The sequence below is a fragment of the Vipera berus genome (assembly GCF_964194415.1).
Source record: "Vipera berus genome assembly, chromosome: 6".
In the NCBI taxonomy this organism is placed as follows: Eukaryota; Metazoa; Chordata; class Lepidosauria; order Squamata; family Viperidae; genus Vipera; species Vipera berus.
The window spans coordinates 75,413,248-75,434,293 of NC_138208.1; the positions used below are offsets into that span (position 1 = coordinate 75,413,248).

Consider the following 21,046-nt stretch of genomic DNA (forward strand, 5'->3'; position numbering starts at 1 on the left):
CCTAAAAAGCTTGCAAGTATGTATCCGAATTATCAGCCTAAATGTTGGAGGTGTGGTGATGAAGATGCAACATATTTTCATATATGGTGGACTTGTAAAAAGGTTAAGGCTTTTTGGATAAAAGTCTGGTGGAATATGCAGAAGATTTTTAAACAGAGGATAAAGTTTTGTCCGCAACTTTTTTTGTTGGGAATAATTACTGATGCTACAGTTGTGGACACTAAGTTGATGTTGAATTTAATTACGGCAGCAAGACTTTTGATAGGCCAGTATTGGAAGAAAGAGGAACTGCCGACCATAGAAGAGTGGACTTTAAAGGTTTCCGACCTGGCAGAGATGGCGAAGATTTCGGCCTATTTGAAAGATCATTCGCAAGAACGCTATATTATGGAATGGAGAAAATGGATTGAGTTTATCCAGAACAAGTATAGGGTTAAGAAGTTTTATGTAGCATTCGAATAAGTCTTCTTTCGTTTTTTTTTTCTTCTTTATTCTAGTTTTTTATATATAGTTAATATTGTTAAGGTGTGTCTTATCCTATATAAGCTAGAGAGTAATGGATTTTTGATTTTATAGTGGGTAGTATATGGTTGTTTATGATTGCCTTTTTATAGATATATACCTTGTATTTAGCTCTGGGAAGTCGGGGGGGGAGGGGGGGATGGAGGGAGGGGAGCAGGGAGGGAGGTTGGGGGGAGGTAGGGGGGGGAGCAGGGAGGGGGAAGGGGGGTTTTTTAAAGGAAAACTGTATTTTAAAACTTTTCAATAAAAAAAAAAGAAAAAAACGACAACAGCCTGATAGCTGGGACATAGGGCTGATTTATCCAGGTTGCAAAATTGAAGGGAAGTTTGGGGCTGCATATAACTCTTTAATTTCCACTTTCATGAGGCCTATCTCAAATCTCTAGAGTTGCTTTAGACACACATTTTGAGATCTGAAGTATCAAGCTTAGAAATTTGAATTGAACAAGTTCTAATGAGTACAAAGTTGCAGAAGGGGGTCTAGCTGGGCACCCTAAAAATTTTGTTCTATTGTTTTAGCTTTGAATAATTTGAGTGCTGAAGGATATAGTGTCCACCTCTTGTCTTGAGTAATTTGACAACGGCAGATGAGATACAGATGAATATTTCCTTTAAATTATCCAGTTGATCAATTAATTCCCAGATATTTTTACTTTCTGGATTGGAGTTCATGCATTCCTTTGGAGAGAGTTTAGGATTAATGCACTTCCTTGTCATAATCTCCATGCTTATTGTCAAAGGATGTCAAGTTTACAACTAGCCTGGTAAGAGGATGTTTATGTTTAAATATAACATATTGGCAAGGCTTTGCGGTTCTGGTTGCATAAATACATATATAATGCTATCAACATGCATAATCATTACCAGTGGGTATTTTTATGTTTCTTTAGAGAATGCTTTGTGGGCAAATGAAACGTATGAATGTATTGCATTGGAAACAGAAAACTAACATCAGCACAAAAGAGATTGAGAAAGAAAAGAGGGGGAAACATTTTTCTTTAGTCCATTTACCTATTCAAAGTTGGCTGAAAATAATTTTTCAGCTCCAACAGATCTCTTGCACATGTTGTGAAAAGCTGTAATGTAATTTGATTTTAGCATAGTGGATTATTTTAATACAGCCATTGTGGATTTTGTAAATCATAATTTATGTTTGCGCGCAGGAAGTCCTTGACTTACAATCATGCATTTAACAACCATTTAAATTATAGCAGCACTGGAAAAAGGTACTGACAGTCAGTCCTCACACGTACAACCATTGCAGCATCTCTACAGTCACGTGATCAAAATCTGGGTGCTTAGCTGTTGGCATGTATTTACATCGGTAGCCCTGTCCCAGAAACATGGGATCCCCCTTTGCACCTTCACAGCCAGCTTCCAAGAAGCAGAGTCAGTGGGGAAGCTGGATTCTCCTAATGACCACATGATTCACTTAACTGCAGTGATTTGCTTAACAAACATGGTAAAAAAGATCATAAAATTGGGTGTGATTCACTTAATCATTGGGTGTGATTCACCTTGCTTATTATATGGAAATTCTGGTTCCAGTTGTGGTCCTATGTGGAGGGCTACCTGCACACATCCCCTCTGTGTGTGTGTGTGTGTGTATCTCCTGTCTGTCTGTCTGTCTGTCTGTATATCTATCTATCTATCTATCTATCTATCTATCTATCTATCTATCTATCTATCTATCTATCTATCTATCTATCGTAACTATATCTGTCTATCTGTGTCTATCTGTCTGTCTATCCATCCACTGTAACTATGTCTGTCTGTCTGTCTGTCTGTCTGTCTGTCTGTCTATCTATCTATCTATCTATCTATCTATCTATCTATCTATCTATCTATCTATATCTATCGTAACTATATCTGTCTATCTGTGTCTATCTGTCTGTCTATCTATCCATCCACTGTAACTATGTCTGTCTGTCTGTCTGTCTGTCTGTCTGTCTGTCTGTCTGTCTGTCTGTCTATCTATCTATCTATCTATCTATCTATCTATCTATCTATCTATCTATCTATCTATCTATCTATCTATCTGTTGTGATTCAGTGTCAGCCTGTGCTCCCAGCAGCTGAGTCCAATGAATCTGAGGAGGAGGAGGAGGGGTTTGGAGAGCCTTTGGTATCGGAGGGAGGTTCTGATGCACTGCAGGACTCTCAGCCTGGCCCCTCCAGTCATGTTCCTCATGAGGCCCAGCTGTGTGAGCATGAGGTGTCTGACTTAGAAGAGTCACAGCTGAATCTGTTCAGAGATGCTAGAAGCAGAAGGCAATCCAGCATAGCAGAGCAGAGAAAATCAATGAGGCAACTCAGTGAGAGGAGGAGAAGGCAGTGAGAAGCCACGCCTTGGGACTGATAATAAAAGGGGAAGGTGTGGGTGGGTCTGGTTGCTGAAGGCAACCATTTGAAGACATTCTGAGAGAGTCCTGGCCTGTTCTTGTTACTTCTGTTTAACTCTTATTTGATATTTTGATTCATTTATTCTATTGCTTTTTTGTTTGAACTGTAAATAAATTTGGGTTGGGTTTTTCCAGCCTATTGACTGTAAAAAGGAAAAAGGGGTTGTCCCTGATACACAAACAGGGCCAGTCGTAGGCTGGAACAGAACACTATCTATCTATCTATCTATCTATCTATCTATCTATCTATCTATCTATCTATCTATCTATCTATCTATCTATCCCTATCTGTCTAGCTACTGTAACTCTATCTATTTACTGTAACTATGTCTGTCCGTGCATCCGTCCGTCCGTCCATCCATCCATCCATCCATCCATCCATCCATCCATCCATCCATCCATCTATCTATCTATCTATCTATCTATCTATCTATCTATCTATCTATCTATCTATCTATCTATCATAACCCTATCTACTGTGTCTGTCTGTCTGTCTGTCTGTCTATCTATCTATCTATCTATCTATCTATCTATCTATCTATCTATCTATCTATCTATCTATCTATCTATCTATCTATCTATCTATGTTGTTTCCCATGAAAGCAATGCTAGATAACAAGGACTACCTCTACATGAACCAAGTTATGATTCATGTAATAAACTTTGCATAAGAAAATCTGATTTTCTTTTCTCACATCAAAGCCCAACCACGGAATCTCTACCTTTGCTCTTCTAGGGAAAAAAGCATCTTGAAAAGATTTGACCAACTTGCTCTCTGATGTTTCTGGCAGAGCTTATTGTACCCACAGCCTGGGCCATCTTTCAGCCACCTTTTCAGCATTCCAAAATGCCAAAGTTTTAAACATACACAACAAAAAGGGAAATATGGGACAGACTCACAGGGTCTGAATTTGATTAATGCAAATTGCATTAAAGTAAAACCTACAAGAAACTTAGTCTTGCCCTGCTTCACTGACTTTAGCATGAGGCCCCTGCATGGAATGGGTAGCCACTGCCTTCCCTTGGGGTATTAAGCAGAATGGAACCAATTTGGAGACAGATTGTAACCGAGGGGCAAGGTCTCTGCATAACTGGTTTTGCCACGTGTTATCCTTCTCACCAATTCCTTGTAGCACTCCCTTCTTTGGCATTATAAGCTCCCAAGGACGTAATAAATTCGGAGCTGGCCCTTGGTTATAATACCATTTTTGTCAGCTGTCTTCAGGTAACTTGGTGCATTATGGCATTTATTCTTGTATTTTTACTGACTAGGAGGCAGAGAAATGCACATCAGGATGTTCTACTTTTACCCTTCAAGTTAGACCTGGACATTTAAATTTTGATAAGGAAGCTTGGGAGTCAAACTCCACACATCTTAAATTTGCTAAGGTTGAGAGACATTATTATAGATGTAAGTATGGCCCAATGAGTCAAGGACAACTCACCACAGTCAACTCGCCACAGTCAATTCACCACAGGACAACTCGCTGCAGGGTAATTCAATGCTGTAGTAATCATTTCATTCAGGATCTTTTGTTATTGGTGACCATGTTTTCTTCAAAATTATTTTAACTCTTGTATTTCTGGTTAGACTTTATTTTATGATTATTGGCCACGGTTCTGTCGAAATTCATTTAACTTTTGTATTTGTTGAGTTGTCCCATGTGGTGAGTTGGCCCTGGCATGTTTTCCCATTCCATGGTCCAATATAGACAAAAATAATAACTGGGAGACAGTTAGCAGGTTTTTTTATTGAACTCTTACTCTTGCAGAATGCAATCTCTCTATTATCTCTAGACAGGAAGATGCAGCCCTCTTCAACTGGCACTTAAGTTCAGTCAATTTGTTTGGGAATTAGGCTAAGCACCCAGTAATTGCTGTCAGAGACTTTCTTCTCCCTTTCTCCCCCCTCCCCCAACTCCATAAGCATCAAGTGGCTGGGAAGAGCTTTAATTATAAAGAAGGTTGTTTTTTAGGATTGATTTGCTAGGAGGATTAATTAAGCCTCATTAGGTGTGTAGACTGGAGAGCAAAGCTCTTTTCAGAGCACTTTTGCAGGTATGAAGGACTGGCAGTGAATCTTCTAAAGTTGCTGCTAGCTACACTAAGGGATTTCTGGTTGCTTGGCAACATGAAATTAAGTTGTGATCACATCTGTCATCTTTTCAACTCCAGCAATTCAGGTGGGCAAAACTAGACATGGTTTCATGTTAGGGCATTGCTCTTCTTGCTGCTAAAAAATCTTTGGCACTTGTCTCTTTGATAATAGGCAACTAGATAACCATAAGGTATTTTTAGAAAATGAAAGTGGAGGATAGTTAGCCAGTGCTTTGCTTGGAAATGACCATGTTGTCTTGCCCAGAAAAAAATATAAAGGAAAGCAAGGGTGTATGTGTGTATTGGGGGGGTTCCTACGGGGCAGGAGGCTAAAGAAAGGGGGCATATAACTTTCTGGGGCTTTGCACATGGAGATGTCCCTCATAGCAACCATTTTGGGAAGCCCCTGCTCCAGCCTTTTTATTGGAACACCATGACATGTCTTTAAAATTCCAAATGCATCTCTTGGCCTTGAAAGACTCAGGATCTCAGGCCTATATATTTTCCATGGTGACCAGCACAGAAATAAATTCAGGGAGAAAAATGTAAGGTTGAGACAAATAGGAAAATGGGACATGTTGGTAAATAGTGGTTTGTGACTGGTTATGCTCCCCCTCTAGTTAGATTTTTTTTTGTCAGTGGTGAAGTCCACCCCTAAGAGGTTTTCTATGCATGCCCCTGACATGTTTTTATAATTGCATCTCAGCTCAGAAGCCCAGAAAAATTAGTAACACCTATCTGTGCTGTAGGACAGTTTTTCAAACTTGGCAATTTTAAGATGGGTAGACTTCAACTGGCACGGGAATTCTAGGAGTTGATGTCCATGCATCTTAAAAGCTGCCAAATTTTAAAAAATCGCTACTATATATCAATTCTATGTGGGAGAAAGGGCAGGGAGGTAAGTCATGAAATAATAGGAGAAATGAATTAACTTGATATCCAGAGTGCAGTGCTCTGTGAACAATAAAAAACAAGCTGAGATCATCCTGTAGGTGATACCACTTCCCTTTTTCTGGGTTCTGATAAACAAAAATTTACATGATAAGTAGAAAAAAGTGCAGTTCTTTTATAGAAGCAAAAGCTTGACACTGAATTCCAGTATTATCAAATGCAGAATGGTGGCTACTATAGATTTGGACAGCTCTTAGGGAAGCCTTGTTTAGATAAATTTTCAACGATGACTGAACAAGGCAATGTTGGATGGTGCCATATAAACCTTGTTACCTCTTTACCATAGCCAACACAGTCAATATGCTTTGGTTCCTGTGTGTATAATTTGAGTTTTGGCAGGAATTTTAGACAATGTAAGAGAGGTAGAAGGAAAGATGACATTAACATATTAACATACATTTGTAAAACATTAACATAATTTTTAAAATGTAAACTCTCCCTTGATTTGAGCATGATTTGTCGTACCTCCATGTTATATTTACTTTGTTTACTTGAAAAGAGCATCAAAGTGGTTTGACATCCAAAGGAGATGGACGGTTAAGAATATATAAATATATGTATGTATGTATGTATGTATGTATATGTATATGTATATGTATATTATGTATATGTATATGTATATGTATATGTATATGTATATGCATATGTATATGTATATGTATATGTATATAAAAATGTTTCTTAAATATTTAGATTACCTTGCTAGGCCCCAAACATGGGACAAATCTAATTTCCTGTTTCAGCCTAACCCAAGGCCATCCACAGGCAGTGGTCACAGTAGTGACAGCTCATATTTGTGTATTTTTTTTGGGATTGCTAACAAAGAATTAAAGGGAGACTGATATGCATTTCAAACTTATTTGTTCTCATCAGTCAGCTCATACACAAATATGAGCTGTCACTACTGTGACCACTGCCTGTGGACGGCCTTGGGTTAGGCTGAAACAGGAAATAAGATTTGTCCCATGTTTGGGGCCTAGCAAGGTAATCTAAATACTTAACAAACATTTAACTCATATCTCCCTTGCTTCTCAGCTAACAAGGAGAGAGAGAGCGAGCCTGTGGCCTAGGGGTTAAAACAATTGCCTAATGTGCAATCAGCCCAGGTTTGAATTTCAGAAGGGTGTGGCTGACTGATGAGAACAAATAAGTTTGAAATGCATATCAGTCTCCCTTTAATTCTTTGTTAGCAATCCAAAAAAAATTTACACACACACACACACACACACACACACACACACAGATATATATATATATGAGAGAGAGAGAGAGAATTATAATAGGTATAAAAATTCCATCTTTAAAAAAATCACAGTAAGAATCTTCAAGCTTCCTTCACAGAAGAAAAATCTATTTTGCTCAGCAGTGACTCTCAAGCAGGGTATTTCCAAAGGAAAAAGGTGGGTCCAAAATGATGCGTTGATGCCTATATCAGCCCTATTGTAAATTGCAGCCAGAAAGCTGGCCATTTCCACAGCCAGAAGCCACAGGGGAGGCGGTCATAAGCAAAATAAAATAAACTTCTCTATTTGTCTGGGCAGAAATTCTTTTCTTTGTGCCAAGCACAGATGGAGGACATTAACCTTAGCTTGAAAGGGTCATTCTTTTGGGGAATGCAAACTGAGCGGTATCTAAACCAGAGTTCACAAGCGATTGATATTCTGGAATGGTGATAATGTTTAAAAACCTTTAAGCATACTTGCAGCAAAGCAATAAAGATAAATTGCTACAACAGAGATCTTTGGAAGCGTTCCAATCATGTTGGAGCCAGGGAAAAAAGTCATGCTGTTTGGCAGAAGTGTTTTTAGGGAAATCAACAGAAAAAGTAAGATCCTTGATGTTGCAAGAGACTGGTGATTATGGAGAGTTGACGTTTATCCCCAGATGTTTAATTTTTAAATATTTGCCATTAAAGCAGAATTGTGCTTTCCACGAGACATCTAGCTGGAAGGAATATCAAAGAATGTTAATCTTGCAGGAAATAAAGTACAGCTTATTATTGCTACATGGGTGTATTAATATGTGGGAGCTACAGCAAGAAAATTGGGGTATTTAGTTTCTGGTACTATGCTTAATGGCCTATTAGAGTCTGTCTTATTAAAATGTACACATACGCACTCTTTCTTCTCTTTGATGTTCAGGTTTTCTAGTCCGCAAAATTTATTTTGCTTTCTATTGTTCGCCCTTGCAGAGTCTGTTTCTCTGGTTGTCTGTGGTCTTGCTTTCGTGGTCATTCTTCAGTGCTGGAGATGGACCAAACCCGCGTGTTTTGCATGCAGACATGTCCATAATCAAATCCTAGTTTTATCATTGTTGGCTTTTTCAGGGTAGTTTTTTTTTTTTGGTCAGGCGATGCAAAGAAATCTCTCCATTGATAGGTACAAGCAAGCCACAGGGTGTCATTGTGGACACTACTCCAGTGAGATAATCCAAATTGGATGCAATTGGATTATTTGGGTGAGGATGTCAAGGGGCTCATATGATCCATGCAGATTGTGCCTGGCTAAAGGAGCTAAAAGATTAGGTGCACAGCATTGTGTGCCAAATCATAATGGAGTTGGCTTGCACTGCACATGGCACAAAAGGAGCCATTGATGATGATGATGATAACTTTATTGTCACTTTGAATGTACACCAATCGGCATACATCAAAATGAAATTTCGTTGCATACAGCTCTCAAAGGGTCACCACCTCCGATATATACTCCTTGTTTGGGGCCCGCTCAAATTTCACATTGTCCATTTTAGTCTGTAGGGAGTGAACGATGGCAAACAGGACAGATGGAAATGGGGCTCCATGTGGATTAGCCCTCAAGTTAGCTTGTATTCTGACAACCTCGCCTTCTTTCCTTTTTCTGATCCTGACTCTTCCATCCTTTCCTTAAAGAGGCCTTGCTTCTTTTCGCCCCTGGAGCACGCTGCTGCCGCCGCCACCAACTCCTCCAAAAGCCTCTCTCTCTTCCTCTGGGCCTGCCGACAGCCTCATCCAGTTCCTTCGCCCCATAAGCTCCAGGTCCTCTGCCTCCTCTGGAAACAGCCCTGATTTGCAGTAGAATCCATCACTGGGCCAGCAGTCAGATCTTGCTGCTGGTAGAACAAATTCAAACAGCGCCAACGACTTTTAACGGTCTCACCAACAGTTTCAAAACAACTAGAAACTTGCCAGGCCAGCAAAGATTGTCGGTCGTATGTCATATGTTACCTTAGTTCCACCATGTTGCTCAAACACATTAAAATCTTCCTGATCATGTGGCCTATAGCCCTTACTATCCCTCCCAAAACTATTCACCTTCAAGAGCCAATGCAGCCGCAGCCATTCCAGGCGCCGCCATCTTAGAACATTGTGGTTTATTCAAAAAGCCATGGTTCTATAAGATGTGGTTTGACATATAGGAACAGCAATTATGGTCAAATATTGGATCCTACAGCAATTATGGTGTCTCCCATCTATTCTGGTTCTTTAGCTACAAAGAATAGGCAAAATTTTGGGACCGACTCATGAGGGAGGCCACACCCTGGACCTAGTTTTCTTATCTGGACGGTGGTTAGATGATCTTGGTGGGGGCTCCCCAATTGTTATGCCCCTGTCATGGACCGATCATCATCTCCTGCGGCTGGTCTTCCATTTTGCCACCCCCCACCGTGGGTGTGTGGAACCAATTAAATGGTACCGCCCCAGACGCTTAATGGATCCCCAGAGGTTCCAGGCGGCGCTGGGGTCCCCACCTGCCTCCCTTGCTCACAGCTCGGCAGATGCCTTAGTGGAAGCCTGGGAAAGGGCAGCCACTGAGGCTCTTGACCGAGTTGTACCCCTGCGGCCCCTGACCCAGTGCAGATCCCGCCGAGCTCCATGGTTCTCCGTGGAGCTCCGGGAGATGAAGCGTCGGAGACGGGGCCTAGAGAGCAGTTGGAGATCCAGCCGATCCGAATCCGACCGATTGCGACTAAGAGCCTATACTAGGTCTTATCTCGCTGCGATAAGGGAGGCGAGGTCTAACCACTTTGCCACCCTTATCGCGTCCGCAGATAATCGCCCGGCCGCCCTGTTTAGGGTGACTCGCTCCCTCCTGAATCAAGAGGTAAGGGAAGAACCCTTGCAGGGTCGTGCCGAGGAGTTTAACCAACATCTGTCGGACAAAATCGCTCGGATTCGGACCAGTCTGGACTCTGACTGGGCAGAGTCTGGCAAGCAGGACGCGGGCGGTCTTGTCGATATTACCTGGGAGGAGTTTTATTCTGTGACTCCGGAGGAAGTGGACAGGATCATGGGGAGGCTAAGCTCCACCACATGTTTATTGGACCCGTGCCCTTCCTGGCTGGTTTATGCAGCCCGGGAGAGGACACGCAGCTGGTTCCAGGCAGTTATATCGGCTTCTTTGAACGAGGGTAGCTTCCCCGCCGTCTTGAAAGAGGCGGTGGTGAGGCCTCTCCTCAAGAAGCCTGCCTTGGACCCAGCTGTATTGAACAACTTTCGTCCCGTCTCCAACCTTCGCTTTCTTGCGAAGGTTGTTGAGAGTGTGGTGGCGCATCAGCTCCCTCTGGTCCTGGATGAAGCGGATTATCTAGACCCGTACCAATCGGGTTTCAGGCCCGGGCACAGCACGGAGACGGCATTGGTCGCGCTGGTGAATGATCTCTGGAGGGCTTGGGACAGGGGACATTCCTCTGTTCTAGTCCTATTAGACCTCTCAGCGGCTTTCGATACCATCGACCATGGTATCTTGCTGCGGCGTCTCAGGGGATTGGGAGTGGGAGGCACGGTCTTACAGTGGTTCTCCTCCTATCTCCAGGGACGTTCGCAGTCGGTGTTGGCAGGGGGGCAGAGGTCGACCGCGAGGTCTCTCGTTTGTGGAGTTCCTCAGGGGTCGGTCCTCTCGCCTCTCCTGTTCAACATCTATATGAAACCGCTGGGTGAGATCATTCGTGGTTTTGGAGTTGGGTATCATCAGTATGCTGATGATACCCAACTTTTCCTTTTGACCCCAAACCACCCCAGTGATGCCCTCAACGTGATGTCCCATTGCCTGGAGGCGGTTCGGGTCTGGATGGGGAGGAACAGACTTCAACTCAACCCCGACAAGACTGAGTGGCTTTGCATACCTTCATCCCGGGTTGATTTGGATATTCCACCTCTCTCTATGGGGGGTGAACTATTACCCCCCGTAGATAGGGCTCGCAACTTGGGAGTCCTCCTAGATTCACGGCTCACCTTGGAAGACCACATAGGGGCTGTGACTAGGGGGGCTTTCGCCCAGGTTCGCCTGGTGCGCCAGTTGCGGCCCTATCTAAGCCGGGATGATCTATGCACGGTCACTCACGCGCTCGTGACCTCTCGACTAGACTACTGCAACGCTCTCTACATGGGGCTGCCCTTGAGGACCACCCGGAAGCTCCAACTGGTACAGAATGCAGCCGCGAGAGTTGTGTTGGGAGTCTCCCGATACTCCCATGTCACACCTCTGCTCCGTGAGCTGCATTGGTTACCAGTTGTCTTCCGGGTGAGATTCAAGGTACTAGTACTGGTGTTCAAAGCCCTACATGGCAGGGGGCCGGAGTACCTTAGGGAACACCTGCTGCCGGCATCAACTTCCCTCCGCCCTGTGCGTTCCCACAGAGAGGGTCTCCTCAGGGTGCCACTGGTCAGAGAATGTCGATTGGTGGCCCCCAGGGGGAGATCCTTCTCTGTGGGCGCCCCGGAGCTATGGAATCAGCTACTGGTGGAGCTCCGGACGGCACCCGATCTTTGCTCCTTTCGCCGCGAGCTAAAAACATACCTTTTTGAACAAGCTGGCCTGGCCTGATGAGGGGACTGGGGGGGGTTGTTATTGTCATTTTACTGGGGTTTTAAGATGTATTTTTAGTATATGGGCATGTATTTAATTATTTTTTAACTTTTGTAATCCTGTATTTTTATTCTTGCCCTGTTCACCGCCCTGAGTCCTTCGGGAGAAGGGCGGTATAGAAATATTATTAAATTAAATTAAAATTAAAATTAAAAGTATTTGTGAAGCATATTTTTATTTTTCTAATGCGGTTGGGTTGTTTTTTTTCTTAGAAGTGGTAAGTGTGTGAGTATGATAAATATTAGGAGGAGGATATTTTTTTTAAAAAAAAAACCTATGTCCTATGGCCTTTGTACAAAAGTAATCTGAAACCACTACAGGTAGACCTCAACTTATGACTGGTCACTTAGTGACTGAAATTATGACGAACCCCACTAGGACTGGATTCAAAGTTCTGATGCCTCCCCTCCACACCCATGATCATGTGACTGTACTTTGGGCATTCAGCAGCTGGTTTTCATTTATGGCCATTTGCAGTGCCCTGCATCATGTATTCTCATTTTTGACATTTTTGGCAAAAGAATTGGCAAAAGTTACTTCTGGTTTTTAGCAAAAATGCCCCATAGCAAACAATTGGTTAACAACTGCAAAAATGGTTGTAAAATTGGGTCAGTCACATGGGTGACCCCTTTTACGATTGTCACAACTTATGATCACGATGGACAACTTATGATCGTTAAGGTCGTAACTCAAGGTCTACCTGTACAATTGAATGAAGAAATGCCACTGATCCAATGAAACTTTCCTCCTGAATTTAATTGTAGCTGTGGAGGACAATGTTGTCTTTGGGACTCCAGTACAGAGAATCTGTTTTCAATGCACACTATAATCCTGCTAATTTTTGTTTAGAAAAAAATACTAAACGTGCTAAAGGCAGTCAGGCATTTAACAGCAAACAGCCCAGGTTATTTGGTTTTAAAGGGGAAAACATAATGTAACATGCCCTATCCAACTACCCTAACATGTTCAAATTTACCATTGGAATGGCTTTCCTAATACTGTAAACAGTTAAATAAATGGTCCATGTGAGTCATAACCATGATGAAGCCCAGATATGGTAAACATTGTCAAAAGAATTAATGTACGGTTGTTGGTTTAAATGAGGTTTGTTTTGAATGGCTCAGGCTTGGAATGGCACGTAAAGCAACCCAGGATTGTTTACGGGCTGTTTCCTTTGTTCTTTTACAGCTTTTTAATGCTTTTATATTTGTTAATGGTAATGATGTTAAATACTGTTTTAGTTTTGTTGTATGCTGCCCAGAGTTGCTTGCTTGTGAAATGGGCAACTATATAAATTAGATAAATAAAATACTTTACTTTTGCTTGGAGCACAATGTGATGTTTTAAAGATGCAATTCTAAACTTCATAATGATCTAGAATCATAGAGTCATAGAATTCTATGATTCTAGATCATTATGAGGTCTAGAATTGTAACCTTAAAATATCACTAAGCTAAACCTGGTGAAGGTTTGAAGTAAAGATGTTTGGTTATGCTAATTAAAAATGTATGAAAGAGTATCTTTGTGCAAATGTTGAGATATGGTTTTGCTTATGCAATTTCCACATATTTTCCTTGCTCCAATATACAGCCTTGTTCCAAATAATTGAAGCAGAAGATGATGTATCTCTTCTATCTCTAGCCAAAAAAAAATTGCAATAGCTTGTGGAATTTCATCTCTCTTACATACCTACAGTATATTGATGCAAACACACCAACATTCTGTGTATTTTCAATTCTGGGATAAATGATAGAATTTAGCTATAACTCGTTGGCTCAGGTTATCAGCCATTTACACTCTTCCTGTATAAAGAGCCAAATCTCCCTGGAGTTTGGCTACAGTCACTATAATGCTGTGTCAGGAACATTCGTAGCCATCAATCAATCCAGAAATGAGCAAAAGAGCTGCATTTTCTTAAATAGATACAGCAATAAAGAAAAAGTTCCAGGAGGTAAGCAATTCCATGAGCTTTTGACATAGACCATTTAATGAGCTCCTTAGGGCAGGCCTTCTCTTTGGCTTTGGAGAAACTTGTGATGAACAGAACATTACAGAAATTTCTCATCCTTTTTCTGCTTGTTTCTTTTTTTCCTGTGCATATACTTATAGATTGTAGTTTTTTTTTATCATTCATAGCTTATAACCACAGGTGACTGGTTTCACAGAACACAGGAAGCGAAGTGTATTCACCTACTGCTTAATATAAATCCTGACATGTGTAGATGGGGTTTGTCCATCATATTCAACCATATTATCTTATTTACTTTGGGCTTATGAACAGTGAAACCCCAGCCATTGTAGCATGCAAGTGGTCTAATGTTTTGCTTCATTCAGTTATGATTTATTTAATAAACTATGGTTAAGGAAACTATGGTTTGATAAGTTGGGAACATCTGACATAATATACTTATCTTGGATTTCTTCCTTGTCTTGGAAGGACAGCACAAGACTCCCACTTTCCCACTCTTGCAAATGTTCAACCATTTTAAATGATCTGCTTGACCATATATTTTATAAACGGATACATTGAAATGGGCCTTCATCTTATCCCATTTCTGCAGAAGTGTTTGTACTTTTATGACTTGATAGGACAGTGTTTCTCAAACTTGGCAACTTGATGTGTGGACTTCAGCTCCCAGAATTCCCCAGCCAGGAATTCTGGGAGTTGAAGTCCACACATTTTCAAGCTGCCAAGATTGTGGAATAAATAGGAGAAAAAACTTTATTCTTGCTGACTGGCCATGTGTGATGGGTCAGAAAGAAAAATGATGAGTTTAGTTAGAGTTATTAAGGAACATAGCTTTGCAATACAGTAGTGGTGAATATCTGTTGCTTGGGTGTAGGATGAGGGTGAAGGTTTGTTCTCTGAGCTTGTGGGTTGGTTTCCAAACTGTCTGTGAATATTCTAGATCAGAATTTCTCAACTTTAGCAGCTTGAAGATGTGTGGACTTCAACCCAGAATTCCCCAGCCAGCATATAGCTGGCTGACGAATTCTGGGAGTTGATGTCCACCCATCTTCAAGCTGCCAAGGTTGAGAAACACTGGAGATGTTCGTAGAATCAAAATGCTGATAGGTTGAATTATCATTCAGCATAATGTAACCTGGTGCAATAGGATTCCAACTTTCCACACAGAGTGAACACTATAAACTATAAGCTATTTTGGCAAAGTGTGATGTCAAAATTGTGGCCCTGTTTCTGGGAACATAGAGCAGCCACTGATCACCACAGCTAACTCCTGGAATTCTCGTGCTGTTTACTTTTTTTTAAAAAAATATGCTATATTGCTCATCATAGACAAATTACAGACCAAAAGAAAATGCAGTGTCTGATTCTAGGTTTGTTAGCTAAAAAAATAGAGCCCAAAATACAAACAGGTGGAGATGTTACCTCTCCTTTTTGCTAGTGTGAACAGAATCACACAAGCCATCTGTTGGGAACAGGCAAGCTCTGAACTAATGTTATGATCTCTCCTTTGTTTCTCTCTGAATCTCTTGTCTAGGCTAGTATCTTGGAGGAGAGATTTGGACTATACTGAGGCTCAAAAATTAAACAGTCTCTTTGTGCCCCCCTCTACAAGAACATTTATTTCATGAGGATTGAGAGGGATGACAGGTGGCACCTGTGTGCCCTTTAATAGGAAGACAACAATGTCTGTAAATGCCTTCTGGACCTCTTCCATTTGTAATTTCCTACCTGAGTTGTTGGCACCTGTTAGAACTTTCTACCCCAGCTTATTCTTTCATTCAGTTTGATTTAATTTCTGCACTGATGATTTCTACCAGCTTCAGAGTCCACCTTTAAAAACCTGTTGGACTCTAAAACAGCCTCTGAAACTGATGACCTTGTAAATAACTCTTTTGGATTTTGGTCTCAGCATAGAATCTGGGCTTTAGTCCCCATAGGCCTTGACTTTGCTGATTGTGCAGCCATTTCAATTTACTGAGTTTCCTTGTAAACTGACCTTCTTACTGAAAGACAGAATGTAGCATCAGGTAGAAAATTCCCCCTTCCATTTTTTTTCTCATGTGTTTTTAGTTGTATATTGAATTGTCTTGGTGTCACTCAAATAACTGGGACAACCAGTGAGGCTCAAAGTTCAAGAATATTTATAAAAATGTGTCTCAAAAGAAAAGATTGGTTATATTTCTCTTGAAATCCATTTCTGCCTTCTATTTTTGTATTGAAGCTATAATTAATCTTTTGCAATTCTTTTTAAAAACTCTGATCTTATTATGTCATAGTTGAAGACTTCTTCTAAGCAAGGTGGTTCCTACCAGTTTTGCTGACAGCAGTGTTACTGTAGCTTTTCATAGCTTTCTTTAATTATAGCTCTGATTTTCACAGGATATCTTCCACCCAAGAAGTTAACCATACCTGACTCTGCTTAGCTTCCAAGACCAGACAGGTGTTTCCACTTCCTGAAGACTTTGTTATAGACTCACTAGGAATCAGGATAATCTAATAATATTTCTGGGGAATAGAAGGGAAGGCAGTAAGTTTTCAAAGCCGAGCTATCTAAATGGGTTCTGACTACTGAAGAGGCACTGTTGAAGGAGTTTTTGAATAATTTATCTGATCTCCAAAAAACATCCGGCTTCTTATTTAAACAAAACTCAAAGCCAAACTTAATCTAAAGTATTACGGTACTTCCGTTCTCTCTCTCTCTCTTCCCCCCCCCTCTCTCTCTCCTCCCTTTTTTTGGCAATTGGAATCAGCTTTCAGGTTTTTTATATAACTATGAAGGAAAGGCTATTTTTTGTAAAAATGCCTAGAATTTTGGAAAGATGGTAACAATATATTTTTTTTTAAAAAAATAGAATCTGGCGGCCCTAGTGAGAATTTAATGAAATTCATTTTCTTTCATAAATAATGTAGTAGTTGGCGCTTGATTAGGTGAAGCGAGGAGGACTTGGTGGTTAATGAGATGCATAGCAGAAGAGATATTGCTTGCAGATGGTTGCCATTTCCAACGACACACACACACACACACACACACATATATATATATATATATATATATATATATATATATATATATATATATATATATACTGTATATATATATACTGTATATATATATATATATATATACTGTATATATATATATATTATACTGGTGTGTTTGAACCTACACATGGGCTTTGTAAGAAAGACTGCAAACTGGAAGTCTGTATTTTATTAAAAATCCAAACAAAAAAACCCCCGTAAGATTAAATGCACTCTGTTTAAACGCTGATATTGTTTACGGGAACAAAGACTGTGCTCTTCACATTCATAAGTAAAAAAGGTGAGATGGGACAGGAAGAATGCTTATCACTTCCCTCTGGGAAACTGCAGTCAGAGAAGTGGGGCAGGGTGGGGAGCAGAACCCTATTTTTTCCTCCTGGAGCCTTTCCCCCATGGGTTCCAGATGTTTCCCTTCCTTGATTTGGGGGTACAGTCCAACGAAAGAGGGCTCAGCATCTGTCTGTTCTGCCACCCAGTACAGAATTCTCCCTGCCACACTTTGAGAGGAAGGCAACATTCCATGGATGTGTTTTTTTAACCCACAGGCCATGGGTCAGCCCCACTGATTGATGAAGGCCTTCAAATCAGGGCTTGTTGCTGTTCCCTGATAGTCCCAAGTCTTCAGGAAGAAATGAAAGAATTAAACCATGTCATAGGAAGGTCTAATAAGAAGCAACGAACATGAAATGGTTTGGATTTTTTTTGTATTCAGTAAGATGATCTGATTATATTTTTTTTTGCTCAACAGACTATATCCACGTCATGCAAGTGCCCTCAACAACCTTGGGACGCTGACCAAAGATGTGGCACAAGCAAAGGAATACTACAGTAAAGCTCTCCAGCTGAATCCTCAGCACAATAGAGTCCTCTTCAATCTTGGAAATCTTCTCAAGTAGGTTTCCGGACTCCTTCAAGTATTATACAATTACAGTTGAGATACAGCTATATACAATTTTGCTGCTTTCAAGTCAGTCTGATAACTGCCTAGACAAGTCTCTGCAATTTCTCTGGCAAGATTTCAGAAGTGGTTTGCCCTTTGCCTTCTTCCTAGGACTGAGAGAGACCCCAAGTGTCCCAGCTGGCTACATGCCTAAGGTGGGACTAGAACTCATAGTCTCCTGGTTTCTATCCAGGCACCTTTAACCACTGCACCAAACTGCCATGTATGTGTTTCTCCATGCATGCATTCATATATAGTATATATAATCCACCACACTGGTCCAATTCAGAAAGTTTTTCAATTTCCCAGTCTACAGTAGAGACAGAATAACTGGCCAAAGTCACCCAGCTGGTTTTCAAGGCCAAGGAAATACCAGAACCCTCACCCAACATTTAATTACTATGGCTCTGAGAGAGAGAGAGTGAGGGAGAGAGTGTGTGAGAGAAAGAGAGAACCAATCCAATGGAGGTCTAACTGGGCAACTGTTTAGCTTTTGTAATGCAGAAACTAAGTCCTTCCTTGGTCCCTTCCATTGTTTCAGAGTGCCTTGCTTGAGTTTTTGACTTAATGTTATCTGTATGGCTTAGTGTGAACACAGCCAGTTAGATATTTGGGGCACTGCAGTAAACTATTTTCCATTGTGATGGGTGAGAATCACAACTTACTATTTGATTGAAACAAGTCAACCTACATTATGGATTATGAGATTTAACAATAAACCATTGCTAAGATTAATCTCAGTCCAGTGGCGTAGCGTGGGTTGTCAGCACCCGGGGCAAGGCAAGTAATTTGCGCCCCCTAACCTGTGGATTTTAGCACTCAAGTCTCTTCCACTAGCTCAGGAATTCTGGGAGTTGAAGTCCATGAGTCATAAAAGAGCCAAGGTTGCCTACCCCTGAGTTAGGTTCAAGGCAAAAAAGGGTCTCTGGAGAAGAGGGAAAATGCTAGTTTAAAACTGAAACAAGGCAACTTTAAGGTGCCTCAGCTGTGATTTAGGATGAAACAAAGAGAGGACATGGCGTTGAAAATGGTTAATGGGGCATGTTTGTTCCACTCTTAGTGGACGTCAGGATAAACCCCACGAGAGAATGACCTTACAACAGATGTGAATAGGCTTGGACCACGTTTGTAGATTGAGTGCATACATCACATGGAGCGATGATGGGCTTCATCAAGATTTATGATCCCACAATTGGCTAGTTTTCTCCATCTTGTCCTAAACCCTGGATACCAACCACGGTTTATGGCTTAGCATGTGGCGTGGGGTTGACCCAACATGTTAGGCGACAAACAATGACTTCCAACTTACAATGCCTCAGCTTCCCAAGGTTATTCCAAAGCCGGAAAAGCCAACCAACCCACCCTGCAGCTTTGCCTGCTTAGGCTGAACCCCAGGAATTCATACTTGCTGCGGCGCCCGACCTATTTTCTGCCCAGACGCTGCTTATCCAAGCCAAGCCGCCTCCTTCTCTTTGGCACCTCGCCCCAAAGATTCACCGGCCTGGCTGGAGAATCTCGCTGCTGGCGACGTGTGTCGGGGGGGCGGTCCCGATCGCCTCCTGCAGGGGGAACCGAGTGGCCGCAGAGAGTCAATACGGCAGGAGGAGGAGCAGCAGCAGCAGCAAGCAGCCGCAGGTGCGGCGGCTGCAGTTGTTACCTTTACCTCCGGGAAAGGAGGAGACGGGGGCAGGAGCTGGGTCAGGGGGGCCGGGCTTGCAGGTTGAGAGCCAAGCAGAGGAGAGCCATGGCGGGAGAAAGAGAGGGAGGCAAGATGCCGCCAAGCCTCCCCACCCCCACCCGAGAAAGGAGGCGATCCGCAGCCGCGAGAGGACGGGATCCCGCTCTGGCTGGGCGCAGCGAATGCGGTTGCTTTCTACGCTCCGCCCGCTCGCTCGCTCGCTCCTCCGACCCTCGGCGAAGCGGAATCGTCCCCCTCCGGCGAGCTTAATGGGCGCCCCCCCAGATGTTGCGGCCGGCCCCCCCTGCACCCCCACGCTACGCCACTGTCTCAGTCTAAGGTTTAGCTGTAAGACTAAACTGTAGTTAATCAAGAATTAAAGTGAAAGTGAAATCTCCTTATTGCCACGCCAAGAAGAATGAGAAACAGAATGGAAAGCACGCTAAAGCTTGTTTCAATTAGGATAACTGTAGCTTGAACTTTCTTGTAACATCAAAACTGAGCTAATGTTAGAATTAACTACAGAAGTAAGAGAAAAAGGTATGCAAGTGTATTATTATAATGGTTCTCAGATACAGTAAAGTATTTTATTATGTTTTAATGTTCTATCTTTCTGTCTGTCTATCTATATCTGTCTGTTTGTCTGTCTGTCTATCTATCTATCTATCTATCTATCTATCTATCTATCTATCTATCTATCTAATTGTTCTTGACTTACAACCATTCATTTAATGACTGTCTGAAGTTACAAAGGTACTTAAAGAAGTGACTTATGACCAGCTGTCGGACTCATGACTGTTGCAGCATCCCCACGGTCACGTGATCAAAATGTAGATACTTAGCAACTAGCATGTATTTATGATGGTTGCAGCACCCCGAGGTCATGTAATTGCCATTTGCCAACTTTCCAGATGGCTTCTAACTAGTAAGGTCAATGGGGAAAGTCAGTTTTACTTAATGACCACATGATTTATTTAACAACTGCTTAATGAGCATGGCAAAAAAGGTCATACAATTGGTGTGATTCACTTAACCACCACCTCACTTAACACTGGAAATTCTGGTCCCTATTGTGGTATTATATCAAGTATTACCCCCCCTCTCTCCCTCCCTCCCTCTCTCTGTCTCTCTCTCTCTATCATCTATCTATCATCTATCTATATATCATCTATCTATCTATCTATCTATCTATCTATCTATCTATCTATCGGTATTGTTTCCTATGAACAGCTAGATTATGCTAAATAACAGCAACTTTGTGCAGCTCTCCCTTATTTATCTACTCTTTGATATTGATGTTTTTCTAAAAGATAAATCATCCTTGATACATAGCCTTTAATACAAGGTTCATGTAATAGAGCTATATCATCTAAACTCCAATATCAATTGCTATTAATCATGCTCACCAACTGCTTTGTATACTTGCCTACAATATTTGAGGAGAAATACAATAATATTCAGAAATCCAATTTGAATCATACTGCTTATCCAATAACAGTTTGCTACTTTTTGAAGGCAGCAAATATAATTTGGTTCAAGCCACTCTCTAAACAATAATAGAAAAATGGATCTAAAATACCAGGTAGACTTTAAAAAAATCCAA

At 41.5% G+C, this 21,046-nt stretch overlaps 1 protein-coding gene across 1 annotated transcript in view; it reads left to right on the forward strand.

Annotated features, from left to right (window-relative positions):
• The window catches only part of TMTC1 (transmembrane O-mannosyltransferase targeting cadherins 1), a 153,013-nt gene that overhangs the window by 97,292 nt on the left and 34,675 nt on the right, over positions 1-21,046 (forward strand). Inside the window, exon 12 of the mRNA XM_081330245.1 lies at positions 17,574-17,717. Coding sequence (XP_081186371.1) covers positions 17,574-17,717 — 144 coding nt within the window. The remainder of the gene's footprint in view (positions 1-17,573; positions 17,718-21,046) is intronic.